Source organism: Corvus moneduloides, chromosome 16 (assembly GCF_009650955.1).
Source record: "Corvus moneduloides isolate bCorMon1 chromosome 16, bCorMon1.pri, whole genome shotgun sequence".
Classification (NCBI taxonomy): Eukaryota; Metazoa; Chordata; class Aves; order Passeriformes; family Corvidae; genus Corvus; species Corvus moneduloides.
Genome location: NC_045491.1, coordinates 16,504,645 through 16,532,374, shown reverse-complemented (window position 1 = coordinate 16,532,374; position 27,730 = coordinate 16,504,645). Strand labels below are relative to the sequence as shown.

General features: G+C 57.7%; 1 protein-coding gene across 3 annotated transcripts; it reads right to left on the bottom strand.

Annotated features, from left to right (window-relative positions):
- Nucleotides 1-388: 388 nt before the first annotated feature.
- Nucleotides 389-24,966, bottom strand: PRR35 (proline rich 35). 3 transcript variants are annotated; one of them, XM_032126379.1, is made up of 3 exons: nt 24,774-24,966; nt 5,219-6,930; nt 389-4,193 (listed from the first exon to the last, which is right to left on the bottom strand). In XM_032126379.1, exons 2-3 carry the CDS (start codon nt 6,838-6,840, stop codon nt 3,260-3,262), a joined length of 2,556 nt encoding a protein of 851 aa, XP_031982270.1. In that variant the 5' UTR covers nt 6,841-6,930; nt 24,774-24,966; the 3' UTR covers nt 389-3,259. The 3 variants fall into 3 exon arrangements, with proteins under 3 accessions (XP_031982270.1, XP_031982271.1, XP_031982269.1); XM_032126380.1 differs by having other exon boundaries at nt 5,219-6,865; XM_032126378.1 differs by lacking the exon at nt 24,774-24,966 and adding an exon at nt 18,024-18,215.
- Between the last annotated feature and the right edge of the window lie 2,764 nt (nt 24,967-27,730).

Genomic DNA, 27,730 nt, shown 5'->3' with positions numbered 1-27,730 from the left:
GGGGTGGAAATAAATGAAGTTTAAGGTTCCTTCCAACTCAAACCATTCTGGAATTTTGGGATTCTATGAATTAGGACCCTCATGGCTTCTGTGAGGACATTTCTCAACCTGACTTCTGCTGTCAGACACAGTGGGCAGCTCCTCTCCCCAGCTCAGGGCAAGCCAGTGGGATCCTGGTGTTGATCCAGCAGAATGAAAGAGTCAAACCCCACCCACGTGAACACAGACCACACTCAGCCAGTGCCAACGTCTGGCCACATCCTGCTGGTGGCTCACCTGTCACCTCAAAAACAGAGGCTCTGTGATAGGAGCTGTGGCATGGGACTGCTGCAGGGTCCAGCCGGAGCAGGCAGAGCTCCCAGGAAAGAACAAAGCAGCCAGCAGCAACTCCTGCTCAGGGGTTTTCCCTTTAATGGTTTGGTTTTTGTTTTGTACATTCGTAAAACTGTGAACAATAAATACTATGTGATCAGCTCCCAGCTTCCACTTGCCCCCTCCCCAGCTGTCTGCAGAGGTGAAGGACACAGTGAGTGGCACAGGGAGGGCTAGCACCAGCTCTACTCATGGGAAGGTCCCAGCTCACAGCATGGGCACCACAAAGCAGGGCAGCATCCCAGCTCTGGCAGCAGGATGGAGTCAGGAGCTGGGGACAGAGAGGTGACAGTGTGCAGGCAACATCTCAGCTAAAAAGGGGTGAAAGGCATCACTGCCTGGTGGTCTGGGCATGGATCTCCTGCTGAAACTCAGGGCTGATGGTCCCAGAGCTCAGCTACCCCTCTGGTGTCCTGGACCTCCAAGGTGCCCACGTTCAGATGGGGATCTGCTAAAAAATATGTGCCGATGATTGGAACTGGGAGGAGATGCTGTTTCCAGGTAGGCAGAGGGACCTACATGACTCGTTCCTCAGAGGAGGTAAAGGCCGGGTGGGCAGGGAAGGATGTGACGGGAAAACGGGACTCCAACTTCCTGGCTGTGCCTGTGGGTTTCCTGCTGTGATTGGGGTGAAGGTCCAGGCATGGAAGAAGAGATAGTGAGGGGGGAGAGTAGGGAGCCCTGAGATATGGGAACAGGGAGGTGCTGGCAGGGGGTTAGGGGCTGCCAGGGCAGCGAGGGAGCTGGGGAGAGGAGATGACAGCAGGGCGTGGGGTGACAGAGGGGCACAGGATGGTAGAAGAGGCTGGAGGGAGACTGGGAGGCTGTTGGGAGTGGGTGATGTGAGCAAGGTGCTTGATGTGGAGGGTCTGCTGTGCTGATGGTGTTCTGGCATCCAGATGACAGCACAATTCACACCCAGAAAGGCTGGGCAATGCCACCTCCCTGGGCTCTGGGACTGAGGAACTTCCACTCAGGTTCTGGGGTCTGTTCTATTGGGGTCTTCCCACCTTCCCTTGTGGGACCAAGGTCATGTGGGAAGCAGCAGGACATGGCCCATCAGGAAGATCTGGAGCTGGCTCAAAAGGGTTACACTGCTGAGCTGAGCATCTCTCCTTCTGAATATCCCACTCCCCACCGCCCCGAACTTTCCTCCAGAGAGAACAGACCAATAACCCCACAGGCCCCTGTGCCCTAAGCAAATTCTTGCAGTGAGAAATAAACCCCTTTGATGAGGTGGAAGCTTTGTCCAGAGAGCAATCAGGTGAGAAGAGCCAACTCTTCCTATTGTCTGGGTCCATCAAAGCACCCGGGAGTCCCAGGTCCCACGTGGGGCCTTGCCTTCTTCAGCCACCACAGTGGAATTGTCCTCTTTGGGCCCAAAGCGTGTAAAGCTCCTGGGATGTGCTGTGTAGGTCCCTTATTTGTGGCTTTGCCACTGTCCTCTTTGTCCTGCCTTCCTGGCCCGCATCCCAGCACATCCCATGTCAAGGAACAAGCCACCGAGGTGGTGAAGGCCCTGGGTGCTAACAGAACACCCCACCGTGTCTGAACACCAAGTGTGGGTGGGAGAGGAAATGCTTTTCTAGGAGAGCACTACAGGGAGGGACTCTAAGAATTCCTGGCCCAAGCATGAGGGCATCCTGAGCCAGAGCAGATGCTCCTCAGAAGGGTGGTGGGGACAGGGATGTGTGACCGCCCTGCAGTGGGTCCCAGTCTGCCCAACAGAGTCAGGAGCCCCAGTGAACACAGGAGAACGTGGCCTTTTGGGAAGGCCAGTGCTGATCCCACAAGCAGCAGGCACCTGCCTGGGTGGTTTGATCTCTAGTGCTCTGGCTCAGGGCTGGTTGCTTGGCATTGTTCCAGCCTGGGATGGGCCAAGTTTGTCCCTTCACTGTTTTTTTTTTTGGGATCTGTGTCTCTTGAGCTCTGTGGTTCATGGCAGCATCATCTCACCCATTTTGCTGCCCCAAGTGCCAGCGTTCGGGGGATTAGGAGTAGTGGGCAGGAGCTCCTGGGAGCTGAACTCTGCAGGATCAGGGCCTTGGTGAGGACCATGCATCGTGTCTGCATGGGCAGAGAGGGAGGGAAGATCCTTTCTGTGTGAAGGCAAAAGGAGGAGCTGGACACAAAAGGATGGTCAGTGGACAGGAACAAGTCCCCACAGCCCAGCACTCCCTACATGTGGCAAATGGCCCTGGCAAGAGAGCTCAGGGCCCAGGTGTGGAGCTGGCAAGGTGGCTCCTGTGTCACACTTGTCATTGTGACTGATGGGATGTTCTTGTCTCCACAGTGCAGAAAACTCTTGGCCTCTGGGTCAATCCAGCTGGGCATCTTGTTCCCGGCTGTGACCCTCCAGCCTCCGTGGGATGAAGTCACCGTGTCCTTGCTCTGTACAAGGTGACAGCCGTGGTCTGTTTTAGCACAACCTGGACCAAGGCTTGGCCCTCTGTAGTCCCTCCCCTGTCCACAGATTGTGGGAACTGGGTTGCAAATGTCCCTGAGTGTCCCTGATGAGAGGGCTGGGTGAGCCTTTTGATGAAAGCTTGGTGCTTTTGGCAGTTTTCTCTTGCTGCTTTTAGCAGTTTTCTCTTGGTGCCTGCTGGTGACTCCCCTTCTGAAGGGAGTTCCAGGACTGGGGTGCTGAGGCTGGGAGCATGCAGAGCCCAGCAGCACTGTCCGTGACACACTGGGGAGCACAGGGACTGGATTTTTACACCTTGTGGATTCAGCTGGGGGAGCTGCTGGAACCCCACACAATGTGGTCCCAGCCAGGCAGTGGTGGTGCTTTCATCCATGGGGAAAAGGAGGAGTGGAGAGGTGGGACACTGGGAAGGTGAAGCATGAGGTGGTCAGTGAGATCCAGGAGCTTTTGAGCAAGGTGGACTTAGGGGTCAGCATGCAGAGGGCTGTGGACACACACGGCATCGGTGTCGCTGGGGAGGCTGCAGGACAGGGAGCGCTGCATGGCCCGGCAGCCCAGGGGCCCATCCTCGGCGCTGACCGGGAGCTGCGGGCCCTGCGTGCTGCTGGATCTGCCGTCGGAGCAGAGCAGGACGCTAGAGTCTGCCTCGCACTTGGTGGTCCGGCTGTAGTAGGGCTCCATGACGTGGCGCAGCTCCAGGGGCACGGTGAGGGGCAGCACCTCGGCCTTGATCACGGCGCCCAGAGGGGCCTCGGAGGAGGCCGCCCGCAGGCTCTCGGAGCGGCTCATCTTGATCAGCAGGTCAATGGTTTTGTTCTCGGCCTCGAGAAGGCAGTTGGGCAGCCCCTCCCCATCTCCAGCCTCTCCGGGGGCCGGACATTTGCTGAGGGGCCCTTGGTCTTTGCCGTGAAACTTCTCACTCCCCAGGCTCACGTTGCAGGGCTCCTTCTTGGCCTGCTGGACCTTCTCCAGACCTTCTGAGGATCTCTTCACCGACAGATCCAGCGGCCCCTCGTGGGGTTTGGTGGCTTTCTCCAGTGCCTGGTGGATGTGGTAGAGCTCCCTTCGGATTTTGACCAGCTGGTCCCTCAGCTCTTTTTGCCCGGGGGTGTCCTCCTTTGCCAGATCAGACAGTTTCTTCTCCACCTCTTGGTACTCCTCCAAGGTTTTGGACAGGTCCCCGATTAGCACAGTTGTGGCCTCAGAGCCTGCCATGGTGGCAGAAGTCTCTTGGGGTCTGCTCTGCTTGCAGAAGCCATGGTCCATGGCAGCACCCACAGAGGGAAGGACTTCCGTGTCATTGCCCCTCTCTGGTTCCTCAGGCTGGCCTGTGAGGACATCCGAGTGCCAGTGCTCCAGGGCCTTGGGGATGTGGCCAGGGTTGGCCCTTGAACCACTGCAGAGAAGAAGTGGATACAATCAGTAGGGAAAAAGACAGGAAAATCCTCAGGCTTATGTCCAGGGCCAGCACTACCAGATTTAGCCAGGCTTCCTCCACTGGCTGCTGCCAGCGTGAGACCCTTCCAGGAAGGGCTTTGGTCAGAGCAGGCAGAGCCCTGGCTGGACCTGCTCCTGGCACTGCTCTCCCAGAGGAGGATGGATCCTGACACACTATTTCATGGCACCGACAAAGGGAGAGGCCAGTCTGGGGAGATGGTGCTGATCCCACCTCAGCTCGCCAAGCCTGGATTCCCCCTCTTCTTGGAGCACTGGAGAATGTTGACGGAAATGACCAGCCCACAGTCCTGAAGGCCTAATTGGAGGGAATCTGTCCAGCCAGCCTGAGAGCATGGAAAGGGCAGGTGGAGATAGAAAACCACAGAGATCTTCTCCAGAGAAAGCTCCTTTGGGTGTCAAAGCAGTGGGTTTACTGTGACATTTTTGTTGGAGCCACAGCTGGACTTGCACAACCAGGGGAGGAACTGAAATTCTGTTTAAAGGAGCTGTGCACATTTCTAGCCCCAGGTAAAAGGAAATGTTTGGGAACGTGACCCTCCTTCTGGGCTTTGAAAGCAGAAGGTGAATCAAAGGAATGCAAATGTGTATGTTTAAAAATAGACAATGATTGTTCCAGCAAACCTGGGATATCTGGGGACACGAGAGGCGCTTTCCTGGTGCCTGGGGAGCACAGGTCCACCCCACACAGACACCACATCACCTCTGGCTCTATATAGATCAGGGGAAGGCAAGGGACAGTGTGTGTGACATAGCCCAGGTGCTTGGAGGCACCTGGGAACTTTGGAGGCCCTGGAGGGCAGGGAGCTCTGCTTGGGTGGGCACTGGTGTGGACCACCAGCCTGAAGAGTGCTCAGCTCCCTGGGGCTCATCCCATGGATCAGTGGCGGGGAACAGAACAGGATATGGAGATAAACAAGGTCAACCTGAAGTGAGGAAGAGGCAGAGAGATCTCAGGCACCTTACCTGCTCTGGTAGCTGAGCTTCCCAGGCATCATCCTTTCAGGTCCTATCAAATCCAGCCCATTGGCAGGGAACTTCCTCTTCAAGGGGTTTCCCGGAGGGCTGCTCGTCTCCAGACAGGTCACCACTGGCAACTCTGTCTTCCTGACACTGCCGTGGGTGAAAGCACCATCCTTCATCCCCACCACGGTTTGGTAGATGTCAGTGGCTGACTTCTTGCGTAGGTTGCTGAGGCCCAAAGCTGGGTTGCTCTCCTTCTCCTGGGACAGCCATTTTGCCTCTTCTTCCTGCCCCAGCATGGCAGAATGGCCGAGCTCGGAGCCTGGCTCCTCCCGGACACCTTTGGACCAAGGAAAACCTGTCTTCAGCACAGGAACCTTCAGCAGCCCGGCTTTGTTTGGCTCACTGGAAGGTTTGGTTTGGGGTGGTGTGGGCATGACTGAGCCCACCAGCTGCTGGGGGTCTGGCTTGCTGGAGGACATCTTGCTCTCCGTGGAGCCGAAGGTGTGCTCGAAGAGCAGCGGGTAGTAGAAGCGGGGGAGGAAGGCTGAGCGCTCAGGGCTCTGCAGAGGCTGGAAGTGGGAGGCATGGGGGTGCATCAGCTGGGCTGTGGAGGCCAGGAAGGGCAGCTGAGCCAAGTGAGGGTGTGTTGTTGTGCTGTTGGCCATGGTGGGGCTCAGGTAGGAGAAGAGACTGGGGTTCAAAGGGTAGTTAATACCCAGCAGCGAGAGGTTCAGGCCCTGAGGTTCGTGGTAGTCACTGTAGGCTGGAGGGGGGTAGCACGGAATGATGTTGCTGTCGGTACAAGGTGGGGAGACCTCAGGCGTGTTTCTCCTTTGCCCATTTGCCACCAGTTTCCACTGCTCCATCAAAATCCCACCGCTGGCCAGGCATTTCTTTGGCACTTTGCAATGCTTTGGCTTAGCATCTAGGTCAGGGGAGGCCATTTCCCTGCTCTTCATGACATGGTTCTTGAGGGAGAAGACATCCGTGATGATGAAGTCGGGCTCCGCTTCCTTGCAAGGCTTGTTGTCCCTCTTGTTCTTGAAGCCGAAGACCAAAGTGTTCACTTCTGGTTCAGCTGGGTCACCTTGGCAACCTGGCTCTTCATTTCTCTCTTTCTTCTCCCCCGCATCCATCTCCCTCAGCAGGCCAGCAACATCCTCCTCCTCCTCCTGGAACTGGCCACCTTCCTCACCAGCCCCTTCAGCAGGCAGGATCTCCACCCCTGTCATTGGCTTGTCCTCGTGGCCATCCCTGCTGGAGACCTGCTTGGTCCGGACGGAGCCTCCCGGGGTGGCCGAGGAGTCGCAGGCATCCTGCTCGTCCCGCCGTCCGCGCAGGCGGGAGCTGTCCGTGTGCAGCAGCCGCAGCTCCGGGTGCAGCAGGTTGCCCTTCTTGTAGGGCCAGTCAGACTCGATGAGGAGGGACAGGGAGTTCTTGCACAGGCTGTACTTCATGTGGTTGTAGAGGTGGGACTTCTCCATGCAGGTGAAGGGACACTGGAAGCATTTGTAGTTGTAGGGTTTGCCCCATGGCCTTGGGATGTAGTGAGGCTTCTTCGGCTTCCTCTCCTTGTGCTTGTAGACTGAGGTCAGCTTGCAGCCCACGTCGTCCTTGGACATGGTGGAGGCTGCCTGGAGATGGCTCCTGGTGGGAATGGAGGGGCACAGCAGGTGAATCTTCCCACACCTCTCCGGGAAGCACAGTGTGCCCTGGAAGAAGGACAGCATGGAGGTGGTGAGCTGTGCCTGCAGCTCCCAGGCAGATGGCTCTGCTCTGTGGGCACCTCCTGGCCCCAGAGAGTGGAGCTTTGGGGACCTCAGTCTGGAGCTCCCAGGTTTGAGATTTAAACCCAGGCCAGTGATGGAATTTTTGCCCAAACCCAGCAGGTATGCCTGTATGTGCTGATCCCATTATCGACCGTCTTCTCTCAAACCACCCCAGAGGAAAAGGAAAACAAACACTATTAAAGGCGTTGGAGCTAAACCACCTCAAACTGACATTGAGGTGCCCAGGTGACCTGCCTGGCCAGCCAGAGCCTCTCTGGGGCAGCCCCAGCCCAGCTCAGGGACCATTTTCCTGCTGAGGGCAGGGAATAAAAGAGAAAAGAGTCAGCAGCCCCAATACCGTGCTGGGCACAGACTCATTTGGCTTGCCATCTCCTGGGGTACTGCAGTGCCAGAGGTGTTCCAAAGCTCTGGCACCAAAGCTGCTGCAGAGCTGGGCTAAGTTCAGGTACCTGCAACCCTGCATGTGAATGTGTGATCCCGTGCAAAGAGGGCAGTGGGATGGATGGACTGGGTGGGAGAGGCTGCGGGCTGAGCCTGTAACCTGGTGTCACTGCTGGAAAAGCAGTGCTGCCTCCCTGGCCTGTGAGATTGACACTGTCCTGTGACAGAACAGGGATAATCTGGCCTGGAAAACCAATCCAGGCTAAACTACACCTCCCCCCCTTCCAGGTGGTGCCGAAATCAAAATGCCCAGGCAATATCCCCCACAGGACCCTGGCACTGGGCTGCCCCCTCTGTGCTTCCCACCACAACCTCCTGGACACAACCACAACCCGGGGACAACAGTGTCATGCCTGTTCCACAGCCTGGCCCCCACGAGCTCTGAGAGTGGCCAGGGGGCACAGCTCGCCCACTCCGCATCTCCCAGAGGAGCCAGACCTGCACAGGCTCCAAGGTCATGAAACTGAGCTCCTTCACAGATGGCCAAGCAGTCACGGGGGCACCCAACACCGACGCAAAGGCCTGTGTCACTCCTCCAGATGCTGCTTTGCTCTGGAGGGACTTGCCAGCTTCTCCTGGGGAGAGCAGCGAATTTGAGGGCTCATTCTGTATGTCTGGGGCTCATTTCTCAGGGACCAAACCCTTCCCCCATGCATCAGGTCCCAGGGCAGAGCTCTGCCCCAGAGACCCTGCAGCCAGGCTGGTGTGGGATTGCAGAGCCCAGAAAGGAGAAGGCCAGAAGCAGCTCCAGATTGGGACCAATGTGGCAGCTGCAGTCATTTGGGGAAAAAATCTGCTCCCTGGCTTCTGGGAAGAAGGAGACAAGATTTGCAGGATCGGAAGGGAAACAGCATGTATCTCTGCAGCTTTGGGCAGCTGGGATAAGGAATTGCCAGGGGGAGGTCCAGGCAGTGGCTCAAGAACCTGACAGCCCCTGCACCAGGCCCTGCTCCCCAGCAGCCTGGAATGTGCCCAGCCATAGCTCACATCCTTCTGCACATGGTCTGGGGGGCTTCCCTGGGGGCTGGGGGGGAGCACTGCAGCTCCCAGGGCAGAGGGATGGGCACAGCAGTGCCGAGGGGCTGGGATCAGAGTGGGACGGGCAGGGAAGGGGCTCCTGCGGCAGCACCACACCAGAGGATGGATTGCCACGTGGCCCCGTTGATAGTGCCCACCTCCCACAGCTGGATGGCATTCCTGCTGCTCCCCTCGGTGAGCCCACACCCTTGGGGCTGACCTCTCACCCTGCAGCCCCAAGGCCCCATGCTTTTTTCCCTGATCATCTTGCTCCAGGTACACAGGGATGCTCTGGCTGCAGCCTGCAATACCAGTGGCCCTGGGGACAGTCCCTCCAGCCCCATGCCCAGGCAGTGGCTGTGCTGGGCTGAAGGATGCTCCCATGCTCTGGTACCCACTCTCCTCACTGTGGGTGCCAGGGACATCCCCTTCCCCTGGGAGCATGGTGAGAGTGTTTGTGTGATAGAATTACCTGCACAGAACCCTTTCAAATTTCTTTCTGAGGCTCGACATCAAACAGCAGAGTATCTCCCACCCGCCATGGGGACAGGGAATGAGCCATGCTGTGGCTTCCCCAGGGGCAGGCTGAGCTGCAGGCAGGGCTGGGGGACAACCCCCTGCATGCCCACGTTGTGGGCTGAGCTGGTAGTCGACCCTGCCACTAAGATCTGCTCATGCAGAAAATAGGCAAAAACGTCCCCTTGTAACGAACCAGAACTGGGATGTGGAGGGGAGGCCCGGGGTGCAGCCCTGACCCGCGGCAGCCCAGGCTGGTTTCTCCCATCGCAGTGGGATGTGCGGGCAGAGCTCGGGGCCTCCCGCCTGGAGGTTCACCTCAGCACTCCCAGCCTGCCCGCGGGGACACGCTTGTCCTTCAGCCCTCAGCCACGCTGGGTGTGCGTCACGCCTGTGAGCCGTGAGAGCTCCACACACTCTGCGCTGCCCGGGGGAGCAGAAGGGATGCAGCAGCAGCTGGGCAGGATGGGGCCCCTCTGAGCATCACTCCCTGGCTGCAGCCACTGAGCCTGGGGTGCCCCGAGCATCCCGGACCTGCCTGTCCGCCCCGTGTCACCCTGCTAGAGGGCAAGAAACCAAGGGTGGCCGAGCGGGGAGCTGGGCGCCTCGGCCCCGCTGCGATGCACGTCGCCTGTTTGCAGGTCAGTTGAACAAACATTTGCTGTTTATATGCCAGAGGCAGATTAAATCTTTGCTGGAAGACTGGAACTGGTTGTTCCATTCCTGCACACCTGATCCTCCTCCTCCAAGGCTGCTGCAAGAGCCGTTTGTTCCCCTCCTGTGCCCGGTGGTGCAGAGGATGGCAGAGAGATGTCCCGTGTAGGGACAGGCAGCTTGGCTGCTTCCACACCCTCCGCGCTGCGGAGAGGAGCAGCAAGGGAGGAAAAGAGGAAAGGGCAAAGAGAAAGAATGGGAGAGAGTGGGGAAGTGCCCTGCGTGTGAGCCAGGCAGGCTCCGGCGGAGCGGAGGCATCCCCAGAGCCGGCTCAGGCCCTGCGGAGCCGGGAGACAGGCGTTGTGGCTCCTGGTTGCTGAGCAGTTCCCGCACCAGCAGATCTTCGTGGTCTGCTGAGTCTCTCTCTGCCACAACACATTATTTCCAGTGGGCTGTCAGCTGCGGCGGCGGGGGCCGTGCCTGGGGGCAGCGCGCGGCGGGGACCGCGCACCTGTGCCTGGGAATTGCAGCATCCCCGCTCTCCTCCCCGGGACCGCCGAGGGGAGAGGGGCACGCTCCGATGGAGGGAGCCGAGTGGCAAGGGGAGAAGAAAGAGAGGGAGAGACAAAGGGAAGGAAGAAGAGAGAGATGCCCAGGGAAGAGATCTGCAGTCCCTGGTGCTCCAGTAGTTAAAAAATCCCAGCCTGGTCTCCAGGCGCAGGGATGCAGGGAAGGGCACGCAGCCGTTGGGGCAGCTGAGCTACAGCACCTCAGTTGTCCGTCCGGCTCGTGGTCTCTAATAACAGCCAAAACTCGATTTCTAGGATGTAGGACAATCATCCATGGTACTGCTCCAATTTTCCTAACCCATCCCAGCAGACCGGGTGCCGCTGGATGCAGCACACAGGATGTACATCCCCACTCTGAATCTGCAGGAGCTTCTCTGGAAGCTGTGGAAACGTTCAGCCCTGAAGCATCCTGCAGCAGGGAGTTCTTGGCACACCACCCAGAGCTTCATCCTCCAGCTTGTCCCCACAAGTCTCATTTGATGCCCCCCAATTCTTTGACTGGTAGAAGCAGCAACTACAGTCCCTGTCCACCCTCCAGACACATGGTTCACCACCACACCCCTGCTTCACCATCTCCTTTCCAGGCTGCAGCTGGACACGGGAGCAAACCCTTCCAGATCCCACCCCCTTCCCTAAGCCTGCTCCTGGTGTGTGGCAGCCACTTGCAGGAAGGGGCTCAGTCCAGTGGGTTTCCTGTAGCAATACAAACCCTCTCCACCTGTAGGTGGGCATGTGAACTTGCCCTGATCTGCTTCTGCAGACTCCCAAGAGCTTTTCTGGCTGGAACAAAGACCCCATCTCTCAAACTGATGTCCTTTCTTTGCTTCTGACCTCCAAGTGCTCCAGTGCTGACTGGGAGGCTGCCAGGGAGCTGCAACGCTCCCATGGAAATTGGCTGCCCTCAAGCTTTCCCAGATGGCTGTAGGACATGGCATGGAGGAATGGGCTCAAGAAAGGCACTGAAGTTCTTCTCCTCAGTGTTGTTGTGATGAGCCTCCTGCCTTGCACCTCGTCCTGCAGCTGAGGATTCCTGTGGTCTCTTACATGCTGGTCCTACCTTCCACGGGTGGGATTTCATTGGTGGTGCCCTGTACACCCGCCACCAACCACAGGGACAACTCTTCCCTGCTCCTACATCCACCAGTTGCTTCCTTCCAGGCCATCCAGGCCCCTCATTTCCCAGGGCTCAGCATCACTGCAGTCTGTGTGGCCCTGGCATTGCTGTTTGTCATCCAGGGATGCATTTCCCTGGTGATTGTGCCAGGACAGGACGGTGTGGAGCAGAAGGATGGCCCTTTGATGGGATCTCACACCAACCCCACAAACCATCCTGCTCCTGCCATTACCCGGACTCTGCCTTTCTGGAAATTCCCGTGGGGTTTTATCCCATTTTCCCCAGCGCCGTGGCTGGAGCAGCCGGGCAGAGCCGCGGGAGGGGAGCGCGTGGGGCGGGAGCCACTGATCAATGCAAACCACTTTCCCTACACTGCACGCTTTTGCCGCAGGGGCTGCTCGGCTATTAGCGGCTATCGGGTCCCTTTTCGTTTTCATAGCCTGGGGTTGTGTGATTTGAGCTTTTAAGCGTTTATCGGAGCTGGGATGAAGGCAATTGGCCATGGCAAAGCAGCAGGCACTCGGCAAGAGGAGGGAAGCGTGGCTGGTGGGGCTGGGAGCTCTGCGCCTCCCCAGCCTCACCCTGTACAGCCACTGTGTGAGGCCATCCCACCACCTCTGCCTCTGGCTCCCTACATCAGCAGCTTTGAAACTATTCCCACCTCGAGCTGTGCCTTTCTCCAGCTTGATCTCAATTGTTGCACCAAAATTTCTCCTCTTCCCAAAACCACATCTTCAGAAGAGCTGGGGTTTCCTGTCTCCTCCAAACAGCCAGTCTTTCCATGTCTGCCCACCCACCACGTCTTCGTGTGCGAGGCCAGAGGCTGTGACCCACGTCCTGTAGCTCAGGGTGGCTCCACTTCTGTGTCTCCATATGTGGGCTCACCAAACCATGTGCTTCACATCCCAGGGGCAAGACCAAGTCAGAGTCATGGTCTACAAATATGACAGCATCTGGATTCCCAGCCTTTGGGTTTCCAGCCTTTGGAGGGATCTGGAGTGTCTGGTTGGGGAAGCTTAGCTCTCTTCACAGGTGGATTTAGGTGAGACCCAAAACCCAGCCCAGACATGGGGTGGGTCCATCTTTGTGAGCATTGCTGCCTTTGGATGTGCAGGTTGTCTGGCATCCCCTGCCCAGCCTTGGGGTATCCTTCAGCCAGATGATGAACTTACTCCCTGCCATGTGCTGGAGTCACAGCACCTCCACATGTAATGTTTTCCCTCATTTTGGGTCAAATCTTCTCCCATCTGTGCACTTGCTCAAGAAATGTGGCTATGTCTCTGACCTCTCCTCCAGCCTCCACCCACAAAAAGTTGGCCTGAAGTCTCCCTGTGGCAACCCCAACACCCCGTGAAAAGCATTCAACCAAGTGGCAATGGGCTGGAGTCATCATCGTCTGCCTGTGACACTCACAGCACAACTCACAGGCTCCTTGAGAGATGAGATCAGGCCGTCACAGCCTCCAGGCTACTCTCCAGAGACGTGAGGGTCCTCCACCGCAAAAGGCTTTCCTCCCACAGCCTTTCCTGCTGCGAACCCTTCGGGGGAAGAGGCAGTTCCTGGTGAGGAGATGTAAGACTGTCTCTCCACATTATATCAACCACCCGCAAAGCTTCTGCCTCGGCCCCACTGTGGGAGCTTCCTGCATCTTCCTCCACCTCCTCTCTACCTGCTAATGGAGCCTCAGGAGACCACAGGCTCCCAGCCGTGGAGTCAGCAGCTCAATGGCAAAATGATCTCCAAATTTGTGAAGACATCATCAGTCTCCAAATGAAAATGTGCAGCTGGGTAGAGGGGAAGGTGTCTGTGCCACTCAGGAGGATCAACAGTGTGGTTGGCACCCAGGGGTGTGCAGAGGAGGTGGTGTCCTTCCCATCTCCATGGTGAGCATGGGAAGATGATGGACAGCTGGAGAGGACTTGGGCAGCTTAACTGTGTGTAGCTGGAAGAGGAATGTAGGTGCAGCCATCCTTTGTGCTAAAGTCTGTGTCATGCCTGTAATGTGCAGGCCTTTCCTGTTTCCAGAAGAAAATTCCATAGCTTCTTCCAGTTTCTATGACCTCTGGAATTCCTTTCCCCACTTACAAGTTTCTCCTTCTCCTGGTGACAGCCGAGGATGGATCCCACTGCCTGTGAGCGCCTGCACTGGGAGGTTCCCTTCCACCCTTCCATCTGGAGGACCTCTGGGGATGGTGGCAATCTCCAGAAGCCCTTTCTGGTCACCGGCATGTGTCCCCTGTGTGTGCTGTGGCACACCAGCAGCAGTCCAAGAAGGGCAATGTGGGGCTTAGCTCTGCTCTGATTACCACAATCCACTTCTCCCACCCAGCACAGACCAAGCCACATCAGTGTCCTCAGTGTGGACACAGAGGTTAGATCATCTACCTGCCCACACGAGCACAGATCCCCAGTGCAGATATGGACAAGATTCCACCTCCTCTGCCACCTCCCCTGCAAAGCAATGAGCTCTGTCATACAATGAGGTGCATTTAGTCACCCTTTGACCAGCCTGAAGGCTCCCTGAGGCTCCCCAAACTTCTACAGCCCAGTTCTTCATACTACAAATGTTCTCCTCCTCTTCACTGTCCATTTATCCTTGGACCGTTCACGGTCCATAAATGCCCTGGGGATGGGAATGATAAGAAAGGAAGGAGATCTCTGCTTTGCTTCTCCTGGCTTGGCAGAGCCCAGCTCTTTTTGTGTCTCCTAAGACACACTGAAGGTGGCCAAAGGCTCTCATATTGATATGGCCTTGCTCACATCCTGAGCTCTCTCCCATCTGCTGTTCTTGTATTTGCTGCTCCACCAAATCACTCTCCATCTTCCCCCCAGAAAATTCACCTCCTTGCAGTTCAGATCCACCCAAAATCCTCTGGGGACAGGAACAGGGAGTCTTCACCCCTCCTCTGCCTGGCCCCCTCCTGCCTTGCAGCCCAGCCCTCTCCTGCTCCTGGATGTGTCCATCGCTGTGTCCTCACTTATCCTTTGCTACAGGAGAGGAGCTTCACACAAGGACATCCCAAGCATTTCCCTCACCCTTCCCTGTCTCCTTTCTTCCTGCTATCTTCAGAGCCTTTCCCATCCTCTCCTCTCTCAGTCCAGCTCCTGGCAGTCAAGATTCTGGCTCTGTTTTTGTCTTGGATGTGGCTCCTTTCCTGCAAAGCTGCTTTTTGGCCCATTTGCCAGGACATGCCCTGCTGCAGGGGGTTACTGTGTCCCAGCTGTGGGACTTTGCCATTCCCTCTCTCCAGCTGGGAGCTGCACCTTGCACAGCCCATTGAGCCTGGCAGTCCAGCCAGTTCTTGACCCACCTTGTCTTTACATTTCCAGCTTGGCCATGAGGACACTGCAGCAGGCCATGTCAGGGCGTGCCAAGGTCACTTAAACAGGATCCCCTTCTCTCCCTCCCTTGTCCCGGCAGCCAGTCCTCTCCTCACAGTGGGCAGTTGTGCTGCTCTGGCAAGATTTTCCCCCAGTAAATTCACCCTGGCACCTTCTTGCTACCCTTGAAGGTGGAAAGGACTTCAAGGAGGGTTCACAGCTGTCCCAGAGACCAAGATTATGTCTGGCTCACTCTGGGTGCTCCCTGATGGGTCTGAGCCATGGGTGCTGCAGGGCCAGGGGCTGTTGTGTCCCTGCAGGGACCTCTGCACATCTCAGCAGAGACTGGGATGGAGCTAGCAGTGCCCAGGAATTGCTTGGCTGTCCCACAGCTCGCCCTCTTGGGACTTTCTGAGTTGGGTCAGTGTCCCCAGGGGCTTGCAAAGCAGAGCATTGCTGGTGGCAGCCACCCAGCCGTCATTTGGGATCACCCCACGCAGCTGAAGAGCTTTCCTCAGTACACCCTCAGGATACAGACCTGCCAGCAGACACCCTGAGTCACTGCCTCCCTCCTGATGGACTCTCCTGCCAGCTCAGGTGGGCAGGGGAGAGCAGGAAAGGGGACCACAGGTCACAGGGAACAGACCCTGCTGCACGCCCCTTCTTTTTCTTGGCTGGGATGTTGTTCTCCCAGGCTAACCCCCAAAGATCCCCCGTCCCCTGAGTTACAGGACGGGTCTCTTTTTAGGCAGAACATGGCCAAGGTGGGGCCATGATTTCAACTACCACTAGAAAAGGGGGGCTGTTGCAATGCTGGGGCCCCAGCCAGGAGGACGTGGGCTTATCCCTGCTCCTGCCTGCCGGCTCCCAGCACTGCCTCCAGCCAGCAATTTTAGGATGGAGCCATTTAAATCATTACAAGGTCTAACCAGCCACCAAGGAATTGCCACCTGCGAAGGACTTGGTACGTTTAAGGTTAAAGCCAAAAATAAACTGGGGAGGGGGGCTTGATATGCTGACCTGGCAGTGACACCAGTGCAGTTCCGTGACCACATCCATGAAATCCAGCCCACTGTAAAACCCATTTCAAAATGGTCCTAAGTAGGAACATCTGCTGCTTCTCCCTCCCCATCCTTAGGGGAGCACAAACAACTCCACCTGCTAAATAAAAACCTACAGGGGAGACGGTCCAACGCTGGTTGGGGGAGCTTGGGAACAGCAGGGAAATTGCAGAGCAGAAAAGCCAGTTGGGATGGACTCCAGGGAATGTGGAGGAGCTCTGCTAGGCAGAAACCTTCTCGCAGGGATGGGACACCGAGGATCAGTGCCAGCCCACTGGGACACCCATAAACCTTTTAGGAGAGGAACTCAGGTTGTTCCTGGGGGATACCCAGCTCCCAGCAGAGAGGAGGGAGGAGGCTGCTCCGCAGGGACCTGGAGCACAGCAGGCAGCACATCACACCCTGAACACATCACACCTCTTTGCAAGCAGATTTCTCTCCAAAACACATTTTTAGTCTCGAAATACTCATTTATTCTTGGGCAGGAACCTCTGCAGTGCCGTGGGCTGACCCGTGGGCAGCAGGCACCTCTCTGCCTTCTGCCTGGTACTTGGTAACAGTGTTTGGTTGAGCTTTTAATGCAGATCAAGGGTGATGCTGCCTGCTGGGATCCTCTCTGTGTTTCCAGCTCCATTGCACCCCAAAAATGGGCTGAGCTGCTCAGCCCCTGGCCCCGCACCGTGGGCAGTGCTTGGGCTGCAGTGTGGGGAGCCGAGGGATGTTGCTGTGAGTGGAGGCAGGGACGCCGAGCGGGCAGGTAGCACTTGGCCACCAAATTGCCCAGCGAGGTCCGTACTGGCCAAGGGATGACCAGGAGGAGTAACAAGGGCCCGAGGCAAAGCCACCGGGAGGAGGCAGGGATGTTATTAGCTGGTGCAGGGAGCGGGGATGCAGCTCGTTAACCTGTGCCGTGCCGCAGGACCAGGTGGAATGGCCGTGCAGCCGCATTCCTGCGGGGCCCGGCTGCCCGCACGGTGCCGGGAGCAGCTGCTGTGACACTCCCCGAGATGCCTGCGCAGGAAGGGGGTTTTTCTGCATCCCCCCTCTCAGCCGGGGTCCCCCCACTGCATCTGGGTGGGGCAGCGCTCTGAAATGCATTGGGATCTCCAGGAAAGGGTGAGAAGACCTAAGGGAATGAGGGGTGACACATCCACATCCTCCTGTCCCAGGTTTTCACAGAGGGGAACTCAAATCCTCGCCATGGAGGAGGAGTGAGAGCAGGGCAGCAGCATCCCGTGGATGCCAAAAACTTCTCCCCGTGCCAGTCCCAGGATTTGCCACCACCCTGATGCACAGCTGGGCCTCACTGATTTCCTTACCATTTTTTAAGAAGCCTCTGACTGCTGTGAGTTGTTCCTTGTTATGTGACCTCATGATTTGTCAAAATTCCTACCAACACGCATTCCCTGGCGTGAGGAAGTATATTCCTAGCTGACACCATTAAGCATCTCAGTAACTCACCTCCTCTGGCAATTCAACAGCTCAGTTTAGTTTTCACTTCCTTTAAGAAGGATTTAGAGGGAAAATAAAAATACGGATAACAAGGATAATACTGCCTTACTGTTAAATTTCCCCCCTTCCCCTGGTTTTTATTTTTCCACAACTGCAAGTACTCATCACATCTCCAAACCTGCAGAAAACCATTGATCTTTTTGATTATTACACAAATGTGGAGAGGTAAATACGTTAAAATTAACCTGCCCTCTGTGTCCTCCCAGGCTGGTTCCCTTTTTCTGATGTATCCTTTCATTTTTCAATAGGGAAACAGTGAAACCTCTGCAACCACCACACGGTCACGGGGAAAGCATCCAAAATCCTCCACAAACTTTCTATTGTCAGGGACTCGCGTGAGCAGACCCCCGGTGAAGGCAGTCGGACGTGTCATTAGGAGAGCAACCCAAGCAGAAAAGCCCCATATGACCTCCCCGGTGCCGAGCGCCTTTAATAATCAGGAGTTACACGGCTTGCAAAGAGACCGGAGAGCGGGATCGGACAGCATCCCTTGGGAACAGTGGCCTCGCTGCCCCCAGCGGGTTTGCACATCCCCGCTCCGGATACCGGCTGCTGCTCCCGGCAGAGCCCCTGCCCGTGGCGTGGCGCATGGCTTCCCTTGGCACCGCCAGATGCCCGGGAATTTATTTGGGAGAGTGCAAAACTGGCAGGAGCAGGCAGCTTTTAACAGGGGGATGTTTTCCGCTCCAGGTCCCAGGTGGGTTTTGTTCCCTGCCCAGACCCGCAGTGAGCCCCTCTGCTGCCTCCAGCACCTTCCACCCTCCGCGCGCCCCATCCATCCCCAAAACAGATTGAAATGTCAGGACTTACAGCTCGGCCCCCGTCCCGGCTGGGTGCCTGCTCAGGGCCGGGAGGCTGCGGGGAGGCTGTGGGAGCGGGGCGAGGGCTGTCCCCCCCGTCTGGGACCCAGCGTCCCCAAACCCCGCCGAGGCGGGGGGCAGGTGATGTCCGAAGCCACTCCTGAGCATTTACACGGTTGTTTGCAGGAAACATCAAACTCGGGAACAGAAGCGCCAACCCAGGAGTCATCGCCCCCCCCCTCGCCGTCCCTCCCCACCCTCTTGCTTGGTCTCATTTGTACCGATTTGCCCCGCAGGCTTCGCGCTGATTTGCCATGTCCCTGGCAGGGCTTCGACCGGGGAGGGGGAGCGGGAGCCAGACGGGGAGCGGATCGGGGGGAGCAGCCATGGGGAGGGTGGTGGGGACCAACAGGAGCCTGGCTTGCCAAAAGCAGTTCAGACCTAGAAAAAGCTTTAATGTGCACAGACGGAGCAGGCTGGGAGCAAAACCAGCTGGGCTGGAAGAGAACGTGCTCGGCAAGAGGCTGGTTTGGGGCTGGGTGCGTGCGTGGCTCCGGGCTGGCTCCTTGCTCCAGCCCTCTGCCCCCGGAGGGAAGGCAGAGAAGGGAGGGGAAGGTTATATGTGAAAATTCCCCTTCCAACATCAACTTTTCCTATCGACGAGTGATGGGCAGGATGCCAGCCTGGTTTTCTCCGGCATTAATGATTTACCTGCTCCAGCCACCACCCTTGCCCTGACAGCTCCTGCACCACATCTCCAGCACAAGATCCCCCTCTATGCCACGGGATGGGTTCCCTCGAGCTGGGACAGCCCCACCGTCATGCCCACCCTGCGCCCACCCTGGAGCCGATACCATCGCTGCCAGGTCGTGCCCACCTTGGAGCTCGTGCCCTGTGTGGGCTGAGCACCATTACCCGTGGAGAGAGACAGAAGCCTCACGTGGGGATGATTCGGAGCTTGGGTGCTTCCCCTCTCCCCTTGCAGGTCCTTCTCTCCTAGAAGTGAGTCCCAGACCATCCAGCTGGGGCGTCTGGCACCCACCAGGGTTTTGCCCTGGCTGGAAGGACTGTGGGAAGCTGTATCCTGAAAATCTCCTCACAAGATGTTGGATCCAGTCCAGACATCTGCATCGGGCTGTCCCTGCATGGCATCGTTTAATGCAATTCCTTAAAAACCGGACCCTTCCAAAACCTCCTGATGCTGTGGGCCAGCTCATCTCTTTGGAGCCAAGAGAGGAGACCCTGTGTCCCCCCTCACACTTGACCCACCAGCTCCCTGTCACCCGTCCATGTCCTCGGTTTATTATCTTACAGGGCTCTGGCGTCAGTGCTGAAGCGCTGGGTCCAGCACTGGGCACAGCATTGTGGGCACCCCCTGTGCCATGAGGGGGCCCTGGCTCTGCTCTCGTCCCCGAAGCATGGCAGGGACACAGCCCTTCCCGGGCACTCCGCAGGCAGCCGGCCCCAATCTGCCGTGGCACAGGGCCACCTGTGCTGGCTGCCCACGCCATCTGCGAGGGGGGGGCCGGGGGGAGCCGGCTGCCATCCCCCCGCCCGGGTCAGTGAGCAGGGGGACAACTGGGGTGGGGGCAGCACGGCTGCCTCGCTCCGGCCGGGTGGATGCCAATGCGTCCCGGTGGGGGGAAGAGGAGGGGATGGGGCCAGCCCCCCGTAGGTTCCTCCCGGGGTCTGCTGCCGTGGGGCTTGCGGGGACATTCCTGAGCCCTTTAGTGGGGACAGTGTGCACCCCGGCCGCCCCGGCTGGCTGCAGCATCCCAGTCCCTGCTGCCTCTGCGCGTGCCCTGGGGCATAGACGCAGAGGTGGATCCCGGGCGGGTCCTTGGGGGCGTCTCGAAGCCGGACCCCCTTGCACTGAGCACATGGCTGAGCATGGGGACATCCCATCCCCTCCTGGGTGTCCCAAGGGGAGCAGCCAAAGGACCTCCGGGAGCTTGTTAGCAGAGAGATGTCCCTGCCCTCCTGCTCGCGCTGGTGGCAGCCACCATCCTGACTTCCTTCCCTGCTCAGCTCCAGGAGCATCCTGAGAGCTCCCGCCCGCGGCCGGAGCCCACCGCGTGTCTGGAGCCCTACACCCGCTGGAGCCAGGCACCGGCAGGCTCATCCCAGGAATCCCCCCGGGCGCCGAGGCTGTGGCTGTCCTGCTCACGGGGGACGTCGTCCTTTGATGAGCCGATAACGGAGCTTGCCCTGCGCCTTCCTACAGGTAGCCGGAAAGTTTTATTCGTCACCGGCTCCTGGAAAGGTCACGGCGTCCTCCTCCCCCTTCTATTTCTGGCCCGTGCCCTTTCGCCGTCAGACGGGAAGCGCTCCCGTGCGCTGGACCCCGGACACGCCGTCTCGGTGCGGCCGCGTCCCCGGCGCCCGGTCCCGGGGGCGGTGGGAGCGCTGCGGGGAGGATGCTCTGTGCCTGCCCGCACGCTGCCCACGCCGCCCGGGCTCTTCACGGAGAAACCGCTGCAGGGCGGGGCGAGCCGTGTGCCATCGGCTTCACGGGGAAATAATGGGAATTTTGGGATGCTGCTGGAATCACCTTGCTACAAACCCGGAGGAGGTGGATCTGGCCCCGGGTGTCACAGCTCCCGAGGGAACGGGGCTGCAGCAGTCGGTGCTGTGCCTGGAGTGGGGTGCCAGGGATGCAGCGGGGACTGCGGCTCTGGAGGGATCCCGGGAACCTCACCCAGGGTCGGTCCTTCAGCACAGACACACGGTCAGCTCGCAGATTCCTTGCGCAGGCTGGGCAGGCGCCGCTGATGGGAAGGAGAATCACGGGAGCATTCCAGCGCTGGGGAAGCATGGACTGAGCAGTGCTGCCGGGTCTTAACTGCTGCCACCCAAAAGTGGGGAGCAAAAAAGGGAGCACCCCTCACTGACAACAGAAGACCGAAAAAGGAGATTCACCCTGAAAACTACCCTCTGCTAAAACCCTGCAAGTGTTTTCCCCTAACTCTGAGGAATACCCAAACCTTCATCTGAGCTCTTCCCAGGGGCCAGGCAGGGTCAGCCCAGGGATCCACCAGCCTCCCCAGCCACTGTGGCCTGGGATCACCCTGGACCCAGTTCTGCATGCGTGGGTTGACTTTCAGCTGTACAAGGAGCCCTGGAGACCCTTTGTACCCCAGGGAGGGACCCCCGCTACTACTCACAGCATCCCAGCATATCCTGGGAGGGCTGAGACCCCAGGAAGAGCTGCAGAGGAGCCCAGCTCCCCTTTCCAGCCTCCCCAGTTTGCCCAGGCAGTGTTGCACCATTAGACCCCTCAGTGTACAGAGCCTTTTCCAGCTCTGGGCCAACCTTAAAAAGGTTGAGAAAAGCCCCGGGGAGCTTTTTCATCCCTCTTTGTTCATGGAGCAAAGATATTCCCAGCCCTGAATCTATAGATTGGCCCTTAAACTACAACAATCTCCGGGGACCAGAGAAACAAACGTAGATTTTCGTTGCGGTTTGTTGTGTTTTGTGGTTTTTTCTGTTTCTTTTCCTGCGCAGACAGCCTTTGCCCAGGAGGGGTTAGCATGAAAAATGCATGTGGGGATTGGGGGAGCGGGGGGAGTGGGAGGAAGGAGCTATCGATCAAGTATCTCTGAAAGCCACACAGCTGTGCCAGCCCCGCTGCCTCTGCCAGCCCTTCCCGGCGCTCCCGGTGCCGGGCTCGGTGCCTGCCCCGGGTTTGGGATGGGGTGCTTGATGTTGTGCCCAGGAAACCGCCCTGGATCCCGGAGAGGAACCCGTGCTGCAGTGATCAGATACCTCTGCCAGCCCTTTCCGGCACTCCCAGTGCCAGGCTCGGTGCCTGCCCCGGGTTTGGGATGCAGTGTCTGATGTTGTGCCCAGGAAACCGCCCTGGGTCCCGCAGAGCGATCGGATCCTCGGCAATCCCTGCCCTGTGTGCGGCTCCCTCCAGCCAGGCTCGCAGATCGCTCCCTGCCATACGGCGTGTCAGAAATGGGCTCGGTCCCTTTTCCCCCGGATCCAAAGGATTCTCCTCCCAAGCTCTGCAGGACCGTAAGGAGGATCTGTGGAACAGCAACAGCTCTGCCCCCTGTGCCCATCAACCCTCCTGCCAGCCCCACACCTCTTACCACTCCAATCAGAAATAATTATAATAATTGCAAATAAGAAGGATCCTGAGCCTGATGCAAATATGGACACAACCCAGGTATGAGCCCTTGGGCTCCAAGGCGGGCAGCCACGCACAAAGGTGGGTAACCCAGCCCACCCCCCGGACCACGAAGGGCAAGCTGAGGCATCTCCAGCTCCAGCAAGAGCTGGTGCTGGCAGGAGAGCAGGGACACAAGTCCTGCTCTCAGCTTAGGAGCTGTGCTTGGTCTGGTCTCGGCAGAGCTCCCAGCAGGGCTGGTGGTTCCTACAGGCAGTGCCCTCACAGCCATGCCACTGGAAACCCAGGACACAATCCCTGGATCAGGGTAAGGCACTGCAGGGGCAAAACCTTCTCCAGATGGTGCTCATCGAGATGGGAACATCAAGCAATGGCGCTGGAGTGGATGCTTCATGCTATTGATGTCTTCCCCACCAAACCCAGCACTGCTAGCCAAAACCAGTCCGGAGCCTGGGAGAAGTGGAAGGGCTGATTTTAGGTATCACCTTGGCTGAAAGCGCCCTGAAATTTGTCCCAATTTTGAGATTTGGGAAGGGTGGGAGAGGAGGAAAACAGTGAGGAGAAAAGCGGTGGGAGAAAGGGATTATCTTATCCCAGGAGGGGGGAAAAGTCCCTGACATCTTTGCTTCTCCCTCTGGCTGGGCACTAGTATATGGCATTGGGGACCTCCTGCTTTACCAGTGGCACCAGGATGGGGCACCCAGCAGTACCAGCTTGGCCTGGTTTAGCTGAGATTTTGCTCAGCTCCCACCATGCTCGGTTCCTGTGCACCCGGGGAGAGCAGCTCGGTGCCCTGCTCAGAGCTGGGACTTCCCAACACAACCAGGGGGGCTCAAAAAAGCTGGAGAGGGGTTGCACTGTCTTCATTTCAGTGCGGAAATCTGAGAGCATTTGCCACCAGGATTTTCAAGGGTCCAGAGCCAAGGGGATAAGGTGTTCTCTCCTCTTGTCCGCTGTGGTCCAAGCCAAGGGCAGGGGACTCCCTGAGCCCTTCCTGTGCTGCCTGATCCCGGTGATGCTGAGCTACTGAGAGCCCTCAGATTTCCACCCCTCACCCAGAAAAGCTCATGGCAGCAGAGAGAGAGCTTGGCCCAAATCACTGAGCCCACTCAGGACACCCAGCACAGACCCTTGACTCCCTGACAACCCCCAGCATATCCCTGGCCCTGCGTGGCAGACTCTGGGCCCATTACCCAACTTGATCACACTTGCTCGCCTTCAGGATGGGCATCTCCAGCCGTGCCCGCAGCCTCGGTGCCCACAGCAGGGTGCAGGGTGCTGCTGGGGTGACGCCTATCCCAGTCTGGGTGGTGGGGACATGGCCATCCCCCTCCCAGCCGTGGCCAGCTCTGCTCACAGAGCTGCCTCTGCCCGTTGCAGGTTCTCTGAGTGTCCTTATCTAAAAACAGTCTGAATTATGCTCGGTGCCTGGGTTCTGATGCTCCCCTGGGCTGACCCTTCCTACGTGCATCGAGTGCTGCCCCTGCACAGGGCTGACCGGCAGGACCCGCGCAAGGGAAGTGCAGAGAGGGGGAAACTGAGGCACAGAGCAAGGGAACATCCTCAGCCTTGCACCCACAGAGCAGTTTATCATCTGTGCACTTGCTGGGGGTGTATAAGCCCAAATGCCTCAAAACATTAATTTTAATGATTTTGTCCAACTTTATCCTGATTACAATTACCGAGTCCCTTTTGCCTGGGACTGCCAGGGCTTCTCCAAGAGTCTGGCAATACATGGAGGTTCCCCAGCCCCGAACACAGCCAGGGCTCCTCAACCCCCACACCACCACCAGGCGCAGTCAATACCCCAAAGCAAACAAACCCCTCCCTGCCATAAACCCGGCGAGGCCCCGCGGAGTGCGGAGCTGTTGCTAGGATGATTTTCCATTCAGCAGGACACAAACTATCCCCGGCACGGAGCCTGGTCCCCGTCCGTGGGGCCGGGTGTGAGGTGCAGGGACGCCACAGGAGCTGGGCTGTACGGACCCCCCCAAGCCCACACACCCACACAAACCCTCGCCTGCACACGCTGATTGGTGTTTTGCCACCCCGTTGCCTCCAGCCCACGTCCCCCCTTCGGTCCCAGCTGGGAACAGCTTCCCTTGCAAAGGAAATTCCAGTGCAGGAAGGTGAAGGCAGCCAGGCAGGCGCTGGAGGCGGCGGGCTGAGCAAAAGTGCTTTTTAAAGTTGTTTGAGGATTCCTTTTGCTGCTTTGTCAAAGGCGAAGGGACCCCCAACGGGGCCGGGTGGGATGGGACGGTGATGGGCGGGAGATGCCGGAGAGCAGCCGGGCAGGAGCCAGGCGCTTCCCATAGCCCAGGCGGACCTCGACAGCAATTAATGCGAGTAAAGGAACGTCGCCTGGCCCGGGATGCTCTCCCACTCACGGTGTCCGTGTTTGCAGGGACAGAGACTGAGGCTGGGCTCTGCCAGATTCCATCTCCCACTCTCTCCACCACCGTCCTGAACTCCGCTGGCGCCAAAAAAGGCTTTAAAAATTCCCACGGATAACAGCAAAACTGCCCCATCCCACCTGCCTGCACGGCAGCCGGGCACGGAGCGGGTCCCTCGCACCTTCCCCCTCCCTGGGACACCCTCCTGGAGAAGGAGACGAGGGGGACTTACCTGCACACAGGACTCTTCTGCGCTCGCTGCGGCTCCGCTCTGCCTGATGTTCGCTCTGTGGAAGTGGGAAGCGTTTTAGATCATGCAGTAGGTTATATATTGTCTGCAAGTCTGGCCCTAGGGCGTCCATCAGTTGGTCTTGCTTTGCTCCTGCCCCTATATGGAAGATGCATCACATGCTCCGCGGCTCCCAGCTATCCGCCTGGCGAAAGAGGAAAAGAGGAAGGAGAGGAGAAGGGGGGAAGAAAAAAAATTAAAAGGATCTTCATCACCATGAAAGAGGCAGGGAGAATTTCTCAGCGGAAAACCCACCAGCCAGAAATCCCTGCCTGACCTGAACTTTCCCTGCTCTCCTTTTGTTATCCCTGGCTCCCAATGCCCCCTTTCATCTGCTGTTCAAGGCCGGGGAGATGTGAAGGCGCCTTCACCTTGATCACTCTCCTGCCTCACCTCCGAGCAGGTGAGGGGCTGCAGCTTCTGCCAAGCGCCGCCGTCCACCTGCAGCTCTCCAGCACTAAATATTTATCCCTCCCCAGCAATGCCCCCGGTGCTGCCAGGCAGGGCAGGGATGGGGCACTCCCAGGGCTTCCCAACCATCCTGCCCCAAACACACCCAACATCCTGGGGCATCAGGGCCATCACACGGGGGCAGAGTTACTGAGATGGCATCTCCTGGAGCAGGGTGCTGGCCAGGGAAGCTCTGGGTGGTGCTTGGAATGGGGGCTGCTCCCTTCACCAATCCAGGGGAAAGGGGCTGGTGGGGAGCTCCTGGCAGAGTCAGACGTGAGCGTCCTGACCACCACCGCGGTGGGGACAGAAAGGACGGGGGGGAGACTGCTGCACCTACTGTCCTGCCAGATGTCCTGATGGTTTGAGGACATTTCTCCAGAAGCAGCAGCAGTTTTCTCCCTTTTCCCCATCTCACCTCCCTAGCAGGGCTGCACAGCCGGTTGTGCAGAGCAGAGGCTGCAGAAATCCCAGTTGCACCAAATTCTGCACCAAATTTTACCTGGTGACTTCTCAATCCTTGGTACCACTGCCACCACCCCACCAGCTCTCCAGGGCAATGTGCAGGTCCTGCTTTTCTGCTCTCCTCCTGTGTCTCTCGGCTGGGAACCAAGCAGGACATGTCACTCTCCTGCTTTGGGTAGGGCATTCCTGGCTGGAGCTCCTCTGGGAAAGCCTTGGCCTCCCTGTCCTCAGAAAGGGGACATGAGGTAATGATGTCCCTCCCAAACCCAGAGTCATCCTTGGAGCCTGCTGTCTTCTGGTGCACTTGGTCACATGCAGCACAGATGGGTCATTTCTCTGTCCATAATGATGGGTTCCCGGTTTAATTATGAGTATAGTCGCGTTTTTACCTAATGTTTTTGTTTGTATTTTGTTAAGGTTCAAAACCTAAGAATTTTTCATCACAAATTTCATTTGTTCCTTTCCCAAACATCCCAACCTTGGCTGAGCTGACAATGTCCTCCCAAGGTCCCAGACCCTACCCACAAACCTGCGTCTTCTTCTGAACTGCATTTCTACTTCCTTCAGAAATATTGGGGGAAAATGATTTTGTGTTACCCCACTTAATTGAAGCAATTCTGGAACCTTGGGTACACTCACAGCTGAACCTGGGTGAGGGATTCCCATCTCCAGGTGGCACAAACATGGGGAATTTGACTTTGAGGTGGCATCTGATAGGACCATCTAAATAGAGGGCATCTGGAGCTGAGCCCCATGAGGTCAGGAGTAAAGATTTCCTTATAACACCTTAGAAGCTGAAGGGCCAAGGGTCAGGCTGGTGATGTGTCTGCATTGAAGGGTCTGTCTGGGCAGAAGGCATCTGGAATCATAGAACCATGGAATATCCTGAGTGGGAAGGGTCCCACCAGGATCATGAGTCCAACCCCTGGCCCTGCACAGACACCCCAACAACCCCACCCTGGGCATCCCTGGCAGCGCTGTCCAAACGCTCCTGGAGCTCTGGCAGCCTCGGGGCCGTGCCCATTCCCTGGGGAGCCTGGGCAGTGCCCAGCACCCTCTGGGGAAGAACCTTTCCCTGATATCCAACCTGACCCTGCCCTGGCCCAGCTCCAGCCGTTCCCTGGGTCCTGTCCCTGGCACAGAGCAGAGATCAGAGCGGCCCCTCAGGGGCAGCTGCAGCCCCCAGTGAGCTCTGCCCTCAGTCTCCTCTTTTCAGACCAAGTGACTCCAGCCACTCCTCACCCGGCTTTATTCCCCTCTAGACCGTATACCATCCTCGTGGCCCCCTTCTGGTGACTCTTCAATAGGTTTAGATCTTTTTTCTGTTGTGGTGCCCGTAGCTGCCCCCAGAACTCCAGCTGGAGTTGTGTCTACTGCCTTTGGTTCGTCACAGCTGGGCTGAGCTGAGCTCTCCTACCTTGGAGCTCACACCTCCCTCCTGCTAAAGCTCAGCCTCACCAGTTCTCATCATTCTGAGGATCTTGGAGGCAAAGTCATGGAGAGGCCAATGCCTGGTCTGAGCACGCCTTGTCCAGATGGAGCAGGAGTTCCTCAGAGTGCCACGTTCTCACAGTGTAATTGCTTCTGGTGTCCCTGTGTGTTCTGCAGCTTCGTGGTGTTGCTGTAGAGGGGCTCATGGCCTCCAATGGTCTTCTGAACCTCAGTTAAAATGGCTGTGTCAGAGCAAAGGGTGTTCCCCTGGATCCCCATCTCCAGGGATACCCTGCCGTGTGTCAGACCAGAACCTGCTGAGGCTCTGTAAGGCTCACAGGTCTGTCCAGCAGAGACAGGACTCCTTCTCTCAGCCACAGCTGTGATCTTCAGAGCAGGGCAGTCCCACCCTCTGGGATCAGACAGCCCTGCTTGGGGATGGCCTGATGGAACGGCGCAGGGGAGTCATTCTGGGGACAGAGCAGCTCTTCCTGGGAGCTCTCATCAGTCACTGCTCCTTTCTCTTTAGTTTGAACTTCACTTGGATTCCACTT

Coding starts and splice junctions, on each gene's coding strand:
- PRR35 (XM_032126378.1), bottom strand. CDS start 18,206: ATGTTTCCTGCAAACAACCGTGTAAATGCTCAGGAGTGGCTTCGGACA. Junction 6,931..18,023: donor GCCGGGACGGGGGCCGAGCT/GTAAGTCCTGAC, acceptor TCCTTCTTCCAG/GGCACACTGTGCTTCCCGGA. Junction 4,194..5,218: donor AAGCTCAGCTACCAGAGCAG/GTAAGGTGCCTG, acceptor TCTTCTCTGCAG/TGGTTCAAGGGCCAACCCTG.